Source organism: Adelges cooleyi, unplaced genomic scaffold (genome assembly GCF_023614345.1).
Source record: "Adelges cooleyi isolate 19-005CV unplaced genomic scaffold, UGA_ACOO_1.1 ACOO_flye_CR_arks_rails_tigmint_CR_PRNA_2, whole genome shotgun sequence".
Classification (NCBI taxonomy): Eukaryota; Metazoa; Arthropoda; class Insecta; order Hemiptera; family Adelgidae; genus Adelges; species Adelges cooleyi.
The window spans coordinates 1,662,935-1,679,987 of record NW_026095860.1 but is presented as its reverse complement, the minus strand read 5'-3'; the positions used below and the strand labels follow the sequence as shown (position 1 = coordinate 1,679,987).

The window sequence follows — 17,053 nt, the reverse complement described above, 5'->3', positions numbered from 1 at the left end:
CAAGTTCTGAGGAAATACAACTTAAAGATTGAACCTGCTCACAAATGGTTAATTTTAACTTTGAAAGCTTTAATCGTAATACTTTTCAATTATATGTTTGTTACCCGGTGCTTGTTATTTTAATTTCAAGCTACTTAGTTAAATCTCAGCCAGACACCACAATTTGAGGTTACGGCTATTTAGCAATAGGTTTTAACAAACCAAACTGCCAATTTTGTTTTTCTCTTTAGATAATTAATACATTGCTACAAGACAAAATGTGGCAGTTTGTTATTATTTCACCAGTGTCATCTGGTTAAGAACTACTATCAAGTTGAAAGTTAAAACGCCTCAAATCGAAATGAGACAGTCTTGATTTACTATGCTTAAGTATAAAAAACTGTAGCAGTATTATATTTTTTTTTACCGAAAAAACCAAGAAATTTTTTACAGAAACGTTGGTTGGGTTAAACGTCAATTCATGTCTGACCATGAACATTTTATACCCTTAGGAAAAGTTTTATGCCTTTCCGGTCGTTATTTTGCTAAATTCGTTTCTTATGGCTACTTTTTTGCACATCGATAAAGAAAACAAAATGATAAATCGTTGTAAAGCAAACACCCAATATTAATACACATGTACCTTCAAGTACATTACAAAAATATGTTATTCTACTATTTTCGATAAATAAAAATACACTAGAAAATTGATCAATTCGTTAAGGACAGGACACTAGTTTTCTCTTAAAATAATAACATTCTTGTAGTTTTTATAATAATTGGAGACACTTAAGTTGGTGTTATTTTACAATATTATAAAACTATTACTAAACATTTACCTTTTCTAATTTTTTTTTTCACAGCTCAGTATTTTTACAGAAGCGTAGTGCCAGCAGAAAAAATAATATTTCACTCCACCCTTCCTCCCGTCCTAATTTTTAATGTTGAATAACTCACAAAGTAATTAGCCAAAACTGGTTACCGACCGGTATACTATTCAGAAAATAATTCTCAGTTTGAATAGTAAATTAAATATGTACACAAGTTGCTATTTAAGTTTTTAAAAGTTGATAGGCTTATGGAAAATAATTTTAAAAAAAGATTAATGTTTAGTATTTTTATAATATTGTAAGATATGATAACCAAAAATGTTTTCAAAAAAGAAATACTACAATTCCATCTTCAAACCATGACGTTTAAACATTCGGTTTGAGTTCAATAAAATCGTTTTTTATCAATTTTCAAAAATTGCTGCTTTGAGTTCCGCTCAATTTGAAAATATTTAAAACGGCAGAGACCATAAAAGATGGTGGACAATTTTCAACAAATTAGGGGTTCCGTTTTAGGCCAATACGAGCCAATAAGTCATTAATGATAAGACCATTGGTTAGGTGTATAAATATTGTATCTAAATTGTTAGAGAGTGAGGATTTTGTATAATTTCGCACATTGTCGCATGTGTTCCAAAAGTTACACCGAGTTCAAAAGTAAATAAAAATTTATATGTACGATTTTCTATGGAAGTATTATTTAGCGAATTCTCGCCTAAGCTCTAACTTGAAAACACAATTTTTCTACTATAGAAAAACACTTGGGTTGTTCGATATGCGTTCCCATTTCCACAGTTTACATAAATTGAAATATACGAATCGACAAATTCAAGGTCTTAAGAAATTCATGGCCAACCCGATTTATTGACGATTTTCTAGAATAATAAAAAAAAAAACAATTTACGTGAATTGTTTTTGGGTTATTTTTTGTAATACAATGTTATTTCAAGGTCATTGTAATTTTTCCCCCTTCGATAAGAGGATTTTAGGGAAGGGTGATTTTGCAATATACTTATAGCAACTTGTATGGATAATAAATTTAGACATTTATGTTAATCTGTTTTTTAGTAAAATAGAATTTTATTGGACTTTGAAGTTTACAATATATCTTAAAAGATAATACATAAATAGTCGCGTTTGCATCAATCGAAGTAATTGTTCAGACTTAAACGCCAAAACGGTTCACTAAACTGCCATAATTTACTATGCAAGGTTCCACTCTAAACTCAATGGTCATCCGAACCAGCTCGTTTACAACCTCCCTACTAGTAAACACAATATTATGATACCGACCGTTGGGTCCTAACCTAACCTAACACGGGTACCAACCGACATTTTTAAGATTTTAGGGGTTTTTGTTAAAATGTACGGAATCTGCGAAAAACACAACTTTCCGGAAATTAAAGAAAAACTGTAGTGCCAAATTTGTTTTCCGTTTAATATGTTTTGGATACATATGAGTTCTAACTACTGGCAAATTTTCAACTAAAAGGTCTTAAAATTACGGCTAAAAACCCCAAAAAACAAAAAAACTTGTACCCCCCTTAGGAGGGTAGGAAATGGGTATAATTTAAATTTGATATCAACTGACGTGTGCGAGTATACCAAATAAATATTCCTCATAAAATTCAACTCAACTTAATTCAAATAAAATAAACTTGGGTTAGCAACACTAGCTGATAGGCGTATTTCTGCTAGTCAAGACTTTTTGAGAAGATCGGACTCTTTTTTTCGAAATTATAGTCAGTAAAAGTTCTAACTTAAAAACTCATACGGTTTTTTTTTTTGTTTTTTTCAAATTTCGACTGTGAAGAAGTAAATTTTTTTAACTTTTACCCCCTTCCCAAAGTACCAAATAGATGAATTTTGTGATTTTTAGAGTTTCTGCTCAAAGGAATTGGTCCAGTATTATATAAGTTACAGTGTATACAGATAAAAAAAAAACCTCATATCAGAGTAAAACCAATACCTTTGCCGCTCTGCATCGGAGCTAAGATATCTTTTCTAAAGAAATTTTAATACACTCAGTGATTTGTTATTTGAGTATTAGTTTTTGAATAATTATTTTCGTTTTTTGATTGCGATAAAATTATTTCATTGTCGTTAAAGACACATTTGTACAAAGCTCTCGTTTACGTTCAGTTTAATATGATTTTTACGAGGCTATTCTCTATGAATAAATTATACCAAGTATTGCCTAATTTTCAGAAAACGTACATGTCTTATCTAAGTATAATTTGATAATGGGAAAACATTACAAATATAATAAAATTGTTAAATACATAAGACCGAGCTATATAATGTCAAGTATTTTGCATAGGTATTATTTTGCTAAGTCGGACAAGTACTTTGAAAGTTACAGCTACCTATTACAATATAATATTTTCAATATGCACATTATATTGTCTGGCTAAAAATATTTGTTGTTACCCATATAGTATTGAACAGGGTTCAAGGTAAAAAACACATTTTATTTTATTTTTACCTTAAAATCGTAAAGGTAGGGTAATACGTTTTTTAAAGGGCGCTTCTTTTGTTTTTTTGTACTCGATTTTATCAAGTTTACTCTTAAATCTAACATTGACATTTTCTTTGTACTCTGTAGTATGGATATAAAAAACCCATTTTATTTGATTTTTAGCTTGCGTGCCTAGTTCAAGGTGTAATACGATTCGCAATGATTTATTATGTTGTTTTTTTTTCGAAAAAAACTGCTTAACCATTGTATTATGTTACACGTGCGAACAACTTTTCACTTTTTATTGTATGTATAGAAAATGTTTTTCTCGAATTCGACAATACCTTACGCCAGATGTTTACTCCTTACTCATCGGTTGGTTTTGTTTAATTCGCAATTGGATATAGAGAAAGAATATTATAGCATAAGATTGAAGTGCCAGATTTGGCCACTATACCAATTATACAAAGGTATTATAATAACGTGTAATGTGAATACACTATTTTAAACAGGACAGTAAAAAATATTGAAATTTTTACTTTCCAGTACCTATTTTTTTTATGAATTAACTGGGTAAACTTTTTTAACGACCATCTAACTAAACTGTATATTCCATGTATGCTTTGTGATCTATAGACTTGCTAAATGACGAAATCGTTTAAAAAATACTACAAATAATGCCCAGGTTTGGTCTACAGCTAAACTACGACACGATTCAAGTAGAATGTGTTGTTTCCGACCAAAAATATGCACGCGAAGAGGCCCCTTAAGGTGATCCAAAAAAAAAAAAACCGTGAAACTAAACTTTGAGCCTTTTTCACATTTTTCTAGGTCGCTTATATTGACCTAATCGAATGTGAAAAATATTTATTCAACTCAAACGCTTTCTTATATGTTTTACCTGCTTTCTGCGCAAACTAAAAACCTAAGGCCCCGCAAATCGTTGGCACATACATTACATTTGGGTTGGTATTTTTGTTTTTTAATGTAGGGGGAGTCCGGGACTGAGTGTTGCCACATTGGTGAATATATTGCGTGGTAAGGCACGTTTTGATTCAACTGCCGTCTCGATAACGCGAAATTTAAAAAAAGGTGGTTCATGTCTACTCCCTGTTCACTATCCCCGACTCCCCCTGCCTATTTTTTTAAAATTATTGTTGTTTTCTCTGTATGATCAGGTGAAATACCTATATTTTTTTGTAAAAAGGGCCGACATAGGTGACCCGACCTTCATTCGTTAGATTCCATCACAATCCTACAGTTGTCCTTAACGTTTGAAATTCTCGTTTACCCGAATATACTCTTATCCGCATCACAATGGCATCTATCAGTTACTATTTTATTGTTTTATCTGTCTGTGTTGTCTGTACGTTTGCATCTGTTGGTACGTATAATGAATATTTCAGTGTTTAACCAGAATCCACAATTTAAAATATATACAAAACATTTATAATTTTTTTTTACAGGCAAATTTGATAGAGATGACTTACTTATCTATAAAGAAACTGATGGTAAGTATAATTGTGTTTACCTTAACTATAATGAAGCTCATAGTATTATGTAAATGTCATAGTATTAAAACTAGATTTATATGGCCGGGTCTATATATTATAGTACATGTAATTTTCAAGTAAAAGAATAATTAATACAATTTAAAAAAAAAAACATACTTTTCTAAAAAACGGTAAAAAAAAATTGAACTAAAAAGTAAAAAATAATTTTTTTACAAGAACAATTGACCAATCAATTGTAGCACATTTATTAAAACGTACCAGCACTTTGTTTTTTTTTTAAATGTTTTATTTATTTTTTACAATTTAGTGTTATTTAAAGGTAGGTATTTAATGATAGTGAATAGATAACTTAGTTGTTACAGTGCTATTTAAATAGTTAAAGCATTTTTTTTTTAAAAACATGTAATTTGAAAGGAAATGAATTTCAATATTATAAGGGAACATTGTGTTTTTATCCGAACTGAGTGTCTAGACCAATTTCTAGCCCTCTGTGTCATTGGGAAGTGGGTTGAATTAATTTTGTGAGATTTGAAAAATATCTTTATAATTATACATACTAAACTGGTCCAAAACAATTTTTTTTCATCTCCACAATGAAAAATGGGTACATCTCAGATAAAAAGTGTCTAAAAAAAAAAAAAATGTCAGATTTTTTTTGGCCAGTCGCAATGGCATTATTTATCTCTCATTTAAAAATATACTAGTTTTTTTTTAATTACGCATAACTTTGTCATTTTTTTAAGACACCCGGTTCTAACATACGGCATTTAAAAGCTTGTAAAAAGCTCTTCAAGCTTTATTATAACTATAATTGAGTTTTGACAAGTAGTTTAGACGATAAAATCTCTGAATATTGTATACATTTTTTTTTTTTTAATTGTGATTTTGAATCACAGTATAGGGTGGTGAAGTCGGTCCTCGGTCATTATTGGTGCCTTTTTTTCTTATTTATTTTTAATTTTTTACTTTTATTCTTAAATTTAAAATCTCTTTATTCATGTTGGATAGTCCCACTATTCGAATATTATAAAAAATATTATTATTTTATTGATATTTTGTGAGTGTATACAAAAAAAGATAATGCCAATAAGAGCTAAAATAATATAACCGATTGGATATTTGCAATAAAATTTGTTTTTTTTGTTACAATATTCCGAGGGTTTTATCGGCTAAACTACTTGTCAAAATAGAATTAGTTATAATCAATCCTGAAGAGATTTTTATAAGCTCTTAAACGCCGTATGTTTGAATAGTGTGTCTTAAAAATTGACAAAGTTACGCATAATTTAAAAAAACTAGTATATATTGTGGGATAGTATATATATATAATTGCCTAAGGGCATTTTTATTTAAACGATTAAAAAATGTTTATAAATATAAATCAAAAGGGTATTAATACATACGTACGAGTAGAATATATATATATATATATATATATACATATACAAAACATGTGTGGGGTTCTGCTTCCATTGAAGTAGTCCCATTCTTAATCTAATAATTAGACTAAGTCGAATGGCTTCGGTCGTTTGAGTCGTCGATCGATACATACAGGAGACGTTTGCTGGTCAGGTCTAGCTCGGAGTGTCGCCCAACTAGCCGGTACAGTTTGCGCATTTTTTTCTTTGATTTTCACGGTGCATTGCCAGATATTTTGCTGAATCATTTTGTGGGATTATCTGTTGATTTAGCTTGACCGGGATATATGCGGTTTTACGTAGCGTGTAGTTGGCGTGCACCGACTTGGCACTATTGATTTTTATTTTCCAACGCTTTGTCCAGTAGTAAACGTTGTCTGTTTGTCACTTGTAGGATCTCAGTCGCAGCTTGTTGGTCCTTATTGGTTGACAGTGTTGCCGTGTCATCGGCAAACATGGCTGTCGTTGTGTCGTCGTCAGTTGGAATATCAGCTGTATAGAGTAGGTACAAAATAGGTCCGAGGACACTACCTTGAGGTGTACTCTTCCAGTCAGTGGTCGCTTCTTTGTATCTAACACGAAACTGTGATCTCGTCGTATCCAGGTGCCTTTTTCGTGTTGATGTTGGTATCATGATTCATGGGCTACTTCAAGTGGTGTAAAGCGCAGTATGATTTCTCTTATGGTAATGAGTGGCTGACATTTAGTTCAGCAAAGTTCAGAAATCATGTCGTTTGGCTGAAATACACGTTCGAGATGATGTCCGTATACTTCAGCTTTATCTTGTTCACTGCGCGCCCAAGTGCCATCTTCCTTTCGGATGGGTGGTGTATGATTAAATGTTGTATATTTTGAACACCACAAGCCGTAATCGGTGGCGGTTGGTATATTTTGGGCACAGTTTTGACAGAAGTGCTGAAGACCTGAGCTAGAACCCGTTTTGTCATGTAACTCTACATGACTAGAATTTTTTATTTGTATTAGTATTGTTTATTTTACTCACTTGGAGGTCTAACAATTGGCTGTGCAGTTGTGCGATATTCGCGTGTAGATCTAATAACATTTTTTTAAAAAAAATTCATACAATATTTATTAAACACAACGCGCGAATTCGGCACACGAAAGCGGAACATCAGTGTTACTCGTTCGATAAACAAAACGCAACTATAGTATATTGGTTGCATACTTTCTTAGTTAAAAGCAAAACAGAACAAAGTAGAACACGGTTTGTTCACAATGTGATAACCGAAATGTCTTTGTTTAGCTGCGACGCTTACCGGCAATTTTTGCGTATTGGGTATTTTGAGTTATTATATTTTGGTGTTGTTTCAGTCTGTGCCAAAATATTAGCACACTAAACGTACAAGTTTTTATCATACTCATAATAATTATATTATAATTATAAAATAAAATAAAATGAATAAGTAGGTTGGGAGTAGAGCACTGCGATTTTTACTAAAGATTATACGTCAGGCTACTATAAAATCATATTAAAATGTATGCTTTTTTTTTATTTTCGTTTTAATAGTCAAAATAAATTTGAAACCTACCTCTTATTATTATTTTTCATATTAAAAAAATGTTTTTTTAAGCATAATAATCAGTAAAAGCGTAATATGTCAATTTTTTCTAAAACCTCTAATTGATTGAGCTGATTTATTTAAACGTTATGAAAATATTTTTTAAATGACAATAATATATGTAGAAAACATTTCCATTTTTTGGCTGTCTAAATAAGGTAAAAAAATGGCAACAATAACAATTTAGGAGTCGTTAAAGTAACGGTTTACAAAATTAATGAAATGTTCCTTACTAAGTTAATGTTTTATTTGTTAAAATATTGTATATTATATTTATAAGTTCCATACTTGCTTAAAATAAAGAAAAATAGTTTTATATTAAATAAATTAACTGTATTGCACATAATTTAATATATCAATAAGATACATTAATATTGAAAATATTGTTGAAGTAGATTTGAATAAAAATAAAGATTTATTTATTAATGGCATAATTATAAATTATAAATTACTTGATTGGTGAGGTTGGAATAGTACTATAATGTGTATAGTACATTAAACTACAAGTTTAAACTCTCAAACTTGAAATTCGCCACAAAATAAAATTATGAAAATAATAATATGATTTTCATTCAAATCTAATTCCATCCTTCTCTATTAATTATGAAGTACAACATTTTTTTCCAAATTTGACTAAGACAACCATTAGATTTGCCGTAATATAACCAATGAAAATGTTTGATTTTTTAAAATAAACTTTAGTCGTTGATTAAAATTAGAGTCTATTGTTTTCTTATCAAAATCAAACAAGAATATTACCGAATATTTTAATATTAACTAGTATTGTAGTCGGTTAATAATCGAGTAGTTAATTCATTTGTTAAATTCCAATAATATCTTTTTTTATTGCAGATGAGGCTTTTATGATGTTTGCAGAACAAGGTAAAACTTCTAGCAAAATGGGCTCTTAGATAACATTTTATTTTATAAAAATTTTCCTTGCAGATAATGTAAATCCACAACATAAAGATACAAGTAAATATGGAATTTTTTTAATTTAGTTTCAAGTAAAATTATGTTAATATTTTCATTGCAGAAATATATAAGCATCACGTCAATCTAGGTAGGTATTATGAATTTTTTTAATTTTCATTTAAGTAATAATAGATATATATTAGTTTTTCTTTTTGGAAATATTTGTGTTTATGCTTCATTACAATATTTTGTTATTTATAATTTTAAATAATACGTTTTCAAAATTATTATACTGTTGTATCAACTATATTTGATTTAAGTTTTCTTACTGTGCTTAGTTTTTTTTTTTTTAAATTTAGTTAAAACTGTAATTTAAACTTACATTAATTTGTAGGTAGGGGAAGGGGGTGCCCACCATTTGCTACACTTATGGCAAAATATTTGAACACAAATATTTTACAATTATGTAAAACATTTTATATAATGTATTATATTTTTCTAAAAACCTGTTCTGCTTTACAGATCCGTTCTTAGTTATAAAACCAGAGTGAGTATTAATATTCTTAACAACGCTATACTTGAAAAAACCAAAAATTGTCAACTTATTTTTTTACAAGGTCAAAATCAGTTAAGCTTCCAGACTATCATACTAACAATAATTCTAATAAAATTTGTATGCGTTATAACAAATAAAGTAGTTTTTAGCTTAGCACGTTTTCAATCGCTGATAATTAGGATATATATTTTTTTTAATTTAAAGGAAAAAGGGACATTTTTTAATTGTTGACATTACCTCAAGTGAACGACTTCCAATTTACAGATTGGCTATAATGAACACGATTTCACCATTATACAGCGTGTTTCACGTGGCCAATCCAAATAGGTATCTCCTATAGGGAAATTGATGTATTTTTTTTTTTTGTTCTTCTTTGTCTTCGAAATTTTTTATGATGATGTCTCCTAAAAAACATATTTCAAATAGATATTTAATACAATCGAGAGCAAGTGGCCTCTTACGTTTTTTAAGCAATACCTACGCAATTGTTCAGGATATTTAAAAAATTAAGTTATATAACTATTTTATTTTACTTTCCTATTAGTTTCGAGTCTCTTGCCTACGTTGATGTTATCTATAAGCTTCATGAACTCAAGATACTTGGTGATGAAAAGTTCGGAAAACAAATTGTATTTAATACATCTGGACTGCTCTTTGACAATATATTTATCAAAGAAGAATGATACTTTTTGGAATACAAAAAAAAAAACTTTTTATTGTAAGAACCATGAATAAAATAATAAACCTAATCACAATTATTGTCGAATAACGATACATATTTTTGAATTTTAAATAAACATGAAATTATAATAGTTTTGTTTTTAACAACAATATAATGTCATAATAATTAATTACACAAAATATTTCAATCAACATGCCTGTATATACATGTGTTTTTGATACCTACCTCATTCGCCTTAAAAACTTCTTTATAGCTATTGCAAACTATAACATAATAGATTCTCAACCAAACAGGTGCTAATTTTATAATTATAACTGAAAATTAATTAGAGGTACAACACAACAGGAGCTAACTAAGGGATTCCCCTCCACCTGTTCCAGCATATTGCAACCTCTAATATTACATAAATAATACATAGTTTGTACTTTGTAACCGAAAAAAAATTAATAATTTTAAAACTAATTTTTACTCACAGGATATAACAAGTAATATTATAAGTTAATACCGTAATATGATTTCAAAGTAACATCATTAAAAACAATATTACAACAAAAACGTTTGGTATCTCTTCTGCCGTGACAACCAGACGCCATGATTTCATTGTGTAATATATTTAAAAATGAAGTTCTCCCGAAGTATTAACGAATATAAATAAAAAATCAACAACAAAAAGTGTAAATAATTTCAAGACTAAATTGAATTCACAAATGTTATAAAGTGTACCTAATATGATTGAAAGTAATGATATGACTTGTTAGAGATAATAACTTTTTACCAGCCCTTTCAACCAATTGCCATCGATTTTTTCCTCTGTCATATCTTTCACAATGAAGTTTTCCTCTATTATTCACAAACACAAATAGGTCGTTTTTCATGATACCAACACCTGCATTTTATAATATTTATGAGTAAAAATATGTATTGTATACTTGATTAAATATATACAGACCGAAGCAAAATCCATCACAATCTATGTTCATAACGTTTATACATTGGTATAAAGGTATATAAATATAAAAAGTGGTATCGGCCCATCCCCAATAACAAACAATAAAAAAAAATTCAAAATTAAATTTCTTATTTAACTCTAAGAGATATTGAGTGGTTCACGATAAAAGTGTTGTACACCCCAGGACTCTGCTAAATTATTTAAAAGGACAATATAAAAACAAACATCCATCGGTAATAAATAACACTTGTACTTAATACACTCGTCAGGGGTAATTAAAATTTTTTTTTTTTTTCAGAAAGCTGAAATAATTTTACAAAATAAACTACGGTGTATTAACCTTGTGTTAATTTTTTTTTTATGGCCGATGATACTAAAACGATAAATAAGACGTGTCAAGAATAAACATACCATATATACTTATCGTTAACCCTTCAATATCGCATTGGTTTTAATTAATAATTACATTTTTTTTTCATGATGTTTTTATACAATGTGACTTCAATTAAACAGAAAAACATTAAAATTTGTGGTAAATTGAGATTACATTACATAAAAACACTGTAAATTTAGTATTTTATGTATAAGTACTTTTAAGTTTTGAGTTGGGGTGAGATCTCTAGCGGGCCAAATATTTTAACGTAATTGTATTATTAACATATAATAGAATGTCTTAATATGTCGTATACAAAATTTTAATTCAAAAATCAATAACAAAATATACCAAACAAAACTTGGTTAGTCATTAATTTTCAGAAAATGTAAACTAAATTATTCTTTATTAAAATGATTATTATTTATTACTATGTTTGTCACTAAATAAAATATTTAATATTGTGTCGCAATCGAATGTTTAAATGCTAGAGCAAATCTTCCCAAAGCAATGATAACTGATAACTCATTACAGTAGAGTACATTCCGTTGTTCTTTCATAACGTCTGTGCGTGCAGCGTTAATTCTATTGTTAGCTTGATTTTAAGCCACTATAAATCATTGGGGTTTATGTTGTATTAAACATTAAAGTTTAATTAAATCTTGTTATCGATCAGTCAAAATTTTCAGTAAAATATATACTGTTTATGGTATAATAGTGAATCAAATATAAATAATTAATATAAAGAAATCCAAAATTTTGCTACTCTTTTTAGCTAATAGACCTTCTATGCTTACACAAAAGGCCAATTTATTGATATATGTCTAGATAAAAGCCTGAATATACAGTAGAGTAATATCTTGGGTTTTGTTAATTACTGAGTCAATGAGCATTAAAATGTACCCAACAATAAACACGAAACTGACGAATTATAAAATAAAAAATAGTTTAAAATCAAAACATCTAAGTAATTTATTAATATTAAAAAAAAGCCAATCACTTTTTTAATTATTAAAGTACAAAATCTCATGTATCCTTAAAGGTAGGTACTATGTACTATCCAGTGTACTTCATACACTGGATTTGAGTTGAGTCGAGTGATACGGGATCAACACCACTTTAAATAATTCTAGTCGGCATAATGGTCTATTGTCTAGCTTTAATCTTTAGTGTCTTAGCTTCTTACCCACAAGTCATACTTGCACTTATACTTAGCAGCACACTTGTGTTATCAATATAATTTAAGTAAATTAAAATTTAGTTTTACAAGTGTACAAAAACAAAATATACCTACCACGCAAAACTTTGTTGGTTTTTTATTTTTCAAATCATGTCAACTAAATTATTCTTTATTATATTATTGTTATAACTATATTTGTTAATAAATAAAATTGTTAAAATTGTTAAATTAAGTCGCCCTATTAAAACCTTTATGCATATAGACTATAAGTAATCTAATTTATAACTAAGCCATAAACTAACTTTTATTGGATATAACTAGATAAACACTTTTACCTTAGTTGCACTTCTCTAACTGGATTTATTGGTTGTATCCAAAAAGATACAATGCTCTGATAGTAAAACTTTTTAAAAATAATTATAATAAGATACATTTTTTCTAATAGGTATTTGTTATTTTTATTGCGTAGTTAAAACGCTTTACTGATACCAGTATTCTACTAAACTATTTCATAACTCATTTAAAAGTAAAGGTCGTCAGTCGAATAATATTGTATTTTTTTATTTTTTTAAATGCTTCGAACTGTATCTAAGAAGTTTTTTGTTTAAAGATAAAACCAAAAAATTGGATATTTGACTATGACCGTTGTGAATTTCTACGTGACTAGGAAATATTTTTTTATGTTTATGATAATTATGGTATCAGGGAAACAATATTACTATTATAGACAGACGATCATTCCTATTTGTATTGACTCTAAATTAAAAATATAATTTTAAGCACATTGGACGGTGAAAATATTTTAACGTAAGGCAGTGTTTTTTTGCTGCATAATCAGTTTTTGTCAGATGATTACAGTTAATTTTAGATAATTTAGCCTATACTTGGATTACTATGTCTCATAAAACAATTATGTTTTTTAGTAATATTATCAAAATGTTTTAGATTATATCCTGTAATGAAATCAAATAGTTAGTAATAGTGGTGTCAGATATTATGTTCTTTTAAAAAAAAATTCCCAATTTTTGATAAGGTACCTTTGTTTTCAATAAAAGTTATATAAAACAAAATTATTATTATCTATTTAGCAATAATCATATACACGACTAAATGTTTAAAAGCTCATCCGTTAGTTACCTACTGAAAAAACAAAACATTAACTTAAAACCTAATATAATTTAAGTTTTATATCTTATAAATTTAACATCAGTATTCTAAAAATCTAATTTTTTGCCTATTTCTCAATATCTGTTTTTTTAAAATTGTATATTTTTTTAAAAACTTTAATACAATAATATAAAGTTTTAAAATTTTGTTCGTTGTAGTTTTAGCTGCAATAACGACGATTTGAATATAAAAATTGAAAAAGAACGCTTCGACGACTGTGTTTTTGAATCAGAAATAGAAATCGTTAGGCATGAACTGTTTGATGCTGAAGAAGAGCCAACACCGTCGTTTGACTGCAATTACTGCCAAAAATCGTTTAAAACAAAACAGAAAATTAAAAAGCACATTTTAAGGTAACCACGAGCATAATAAAGAAAAATAGCATTTAAGCATAAATTAACATTTTAAGTAAACGTTGATTTACGGTTAGGTGATTACCTGTTAACTTAAATTATTAAAAGACTATTGCATGTCACGAATAACTGTCAACAACTAACAGGCAGGGTTTGGGTACTAGCTGTAAGCATGAGTTACTTTCAAGGCAGCCCCTAAGGGATATTCTGGTGTAGGCACTATATTTTAAGTTATTTTAAATGGTACGCACAATGTAGTAAAAATTAAACAATCCTATTATATAATAATTATTGTTTATTTACATACATAATATGCATGTTCTTTACTCTTTATATTTTTATTTTTTAACTATTATTAACGCTAATTTACTTATAGTTTTCGATGGGATGAATATTTAATTCTATAATTCTGTTGCACTTTTCTACTTCTTCAGCCCCTCTTAATTTTATTGTTTTGTTCTTAAAAATAATATTCAGAAAATCCCTATTATATCCCTACTATAATAGTAGTATGCTATAATATTTTTTATACAATATTAACACATTCACCCATTTTATATTCTTTAAATTTATTAAACAGTTAGGTAGACTGATTGTTACCATTTTATATTTGAAATATTATAATACTTACGAAGTCATTTAAAATACAAAATTTAGCGCATTGTAAACAAGTTAAATAGGTAAATATTTTCTCGTCTCTATATTTAAATATGTTTTAACATTTAATTTCCAACTGTTTTAGTAATTTAGTGTCATATACATATGTAATTAAGGCCCCTGGATACCGACCTTTTTTTTTCAGTCATAACATATCGTTTTTTGTCCATCGCACAGGCCGAACCATTTATCCGATAAGCAATCTAAAAACAGATATGAATTCTTCATGAAGCTTACTTGAGATTGGTCAGAGCACTTTTTTCAAATTTTTAATTTTAACCCTTTCCAAATTTGATTTTAAAATTTTATAAAATGTTCAAACGTGTTTTATGCGTAGTAGAAATAAGATATCAACAAAAGTACGCTGACCGATCTCAAGTAAACTTCATGACAAATTTAAATCGGTTTTCAGATTACTTATCGGATCACTGGTTCAGCCTGTGAACTAAAATGGCTCTTACTCATAGAAAAAATGATTTAAATTATAAACAATACCATTAAGCTTAAACAAATTAACCGGTAAATAAATTAACATGTTCGAAATTTATTAAAACCACTATTTTCTTAAATATTGCCTATACAAAACTCCTTAAAATGGTCGGCATCCAGGGGCTCTAAATTCAGATATTGAATACAATTTTATTAGTTTTCTTATAATATTTTAATTATTACTAACGTTTAACCGATCATTAACATAATTATGACGTTTTCAATTAAATTATTTTTTTTTATTTCATAATTTTCTAATTTAATTTTTAAATTACCATAAATTACACATGCATTATAGTAAAAAATGTTGTTACTATTCTTGTTTTGTATTATAAAATGTTAGTAGTCTTTTATAATTACTGTTGGCTTTGAATAGAAATTATTTAAAAAATATGTAAGTTTATATTTTAAATTTGACTATTAATTAAACACTTTTATTGAAATCCGACATATATTGTTTATGGAAATTTTTTATCTTTTAATTATTTTGTTATTTTAAATTTTCCTTTTTTCCTTTGTATGACGGTTTATCTGATTCATTGTACTACTTATATATTGTATTTATTTTTTGTTGCATTACTTACGCATGGAAAACAATAGGTAGGTGCTATGGGTATTATAATATATTAAAATACGGGGGCGTATTTAGATATTTTTTTTGGGGGGAAGGGGGGCTAAGGCATTGAGTAAAAGAGCTGTGTAAAGAGTTATTTCTAAATTCTGATCCAGAAATGAACCTTAAAAATTTGGCCAAACTTACCCATTTCTCAACCTATTAAAAACAAGACTTCGAAATTAAGTGTAAAATGTTAATATTATAATTCTGATATAATTATTATTAGTTACAAAATCTCAAGTCTTATAAAATATTATATAATAAAATAGAAATTATAATTCTTATTAATACTTATTAATACTAATTATAATAATAGTAAAACAAATTATATTAAATTCAAATTTCTCTCTTTACCACTGTTGGCAAATTTGTCTAATACTATATCATCATTTACTTTAATGTCTCGGTGAATGGATAAAAGTGCTAGTCCTACTAGTCTGGACTCAGAAGTTGTATTTTTTAAATATGTTTTAAGTCTTTTAATAGTCGAAAAGCTGCGTTCAGCCGTAGCGGTGGATACTGGAATTATAGCTAGTATTTTTAGTAATTCAAATATGTTAGGGTACATTAAACGATCACAGGCTCTTAGAGCTTCTATAGCAGTTGCAGGTCTTAAGTTTTCTTCAATATTTTTCCATTTAGCCTGCCAAATTTCATACTCTGCTTCTATAATGTCGTTTAGCCCAGGTAAATCACTTTTATAAAATTCGACAGCTTTTTTTAAATTAAAAAATTGTTTTTCAACTATGATACGAGGTAAGACAAATTGTAATGAAATTATAGTTTCATTATGAGGTAAAAATCTTTTATTTGATGCCATTATTAAATCGTCCAGTTACGGTATAAAAATAGTTTTTTTGTAAAAATCTTCAATATTATTAAACGGGACATTGCTTCTATTTTTTTGATTGCTGCATGTTCGAGGTATTTTTGGTTCAACATTTAACTTTATAGCAATATCTTGGGCGCCTTTATAAATATCGTTAAATTTTAAATCAACGTTTTCTCTTATGGAATTTAACACAGAAACCACTTGGGTTTCCACTTGTTTAAGAGCGTTAAAAAGATCGATATTTTTACTTTGTAAATATTTAGATAAATTATAAGTATAACTTAATAATTTACTAGATACGCAAACAGATATTAAAAAATTAAAATTACAAATACAATGTAAAAGACTATTAGTCCTTATTGAAGAATCCGTTCCAGAACATTCATTCTGCAGTTGTTCTGATGCAGCAAGAATGGGTTCTAAAAATTCTTTAAAAAGCATAACTGCTTCATGGCGTAATACCCATCGAGTTTCACATAAAGATTTTAATTTTAGTGGATTGTGA

At 28.1% G+C, this 17,053-nt stretch overlaps 2 protein-coding genes and 1 pseudogene across 2 annotated transcripts in view; 2 read left to right on the top strand and 1 right to left on the bottom strand.

The window, feature by feature from the left end:
- LOC126833902 (kelch-like protein 2) overlaps nucleotides 1-17,053 on the top strand; it is a 101,303-nt gene that overhangs the window by 27,041 nt on the left and 57,209 nt on the right. The gene's annotated exons all lie outside the window — the stretch shown is intronic.
- Nucleotides 4,501-10,026, top strand: LOC126833905 (uncharacterized). The gene is made up of 7 exons (XM_050565486.1): nucleotides 4,501-4,651; nucleotides 4,734-4,778; nucleotides 8,632-8,661; nucleotides 8,725-8,754; nucleotides 8,816-8,842; nucleotides 9,217-9,241; nucleotides 9,795-10,026. The coding sequence occupies exons 1-7, from the start codon at nucleotides 4,585-4,587 to the stop codon at nucleotides 9,931-9,933; spliced, it is 363 nt and encodes a 120-aa protein (XP_050421443.1). The 5' UTR covers nucleotides 4,501-4,584; the 3' UTR covers nucleotides 9,934-10,026.
- On the bottom strand, nucleotides 16,042-16,989 carry LOC126833802 (52 kDa repressor of the inhibitor of the protein kinase-like; annotated as a pseudogene).

What these genes read in the sequence shown, in the direction of transcription:
- LOC126833905 (XM_050565486.1), top strand. Translation starts at nt 4,585, where the DNA reads ATGGCATCTATCAGTTACTATTTTATTGTTTTATCTGTCTGTGTTGTC. An exon ending in CTGTACGTTTGCATCTGTTG is followed by an intron (nt 4,652 to 4,733) that starts GTACGTATAATG and finishes TTTTTTTTACAG; the next exon opens with GCAAATTTGATAGAGATGAC. An exon ending in TCCACAACATAAAGATACAA is followed by an intron (nt 8,755 to 8,815) that starts GTAAATATGGAA and finishes TTTTCATTGCAG; the next exon opens with AAATATATAAGCATCACGTC.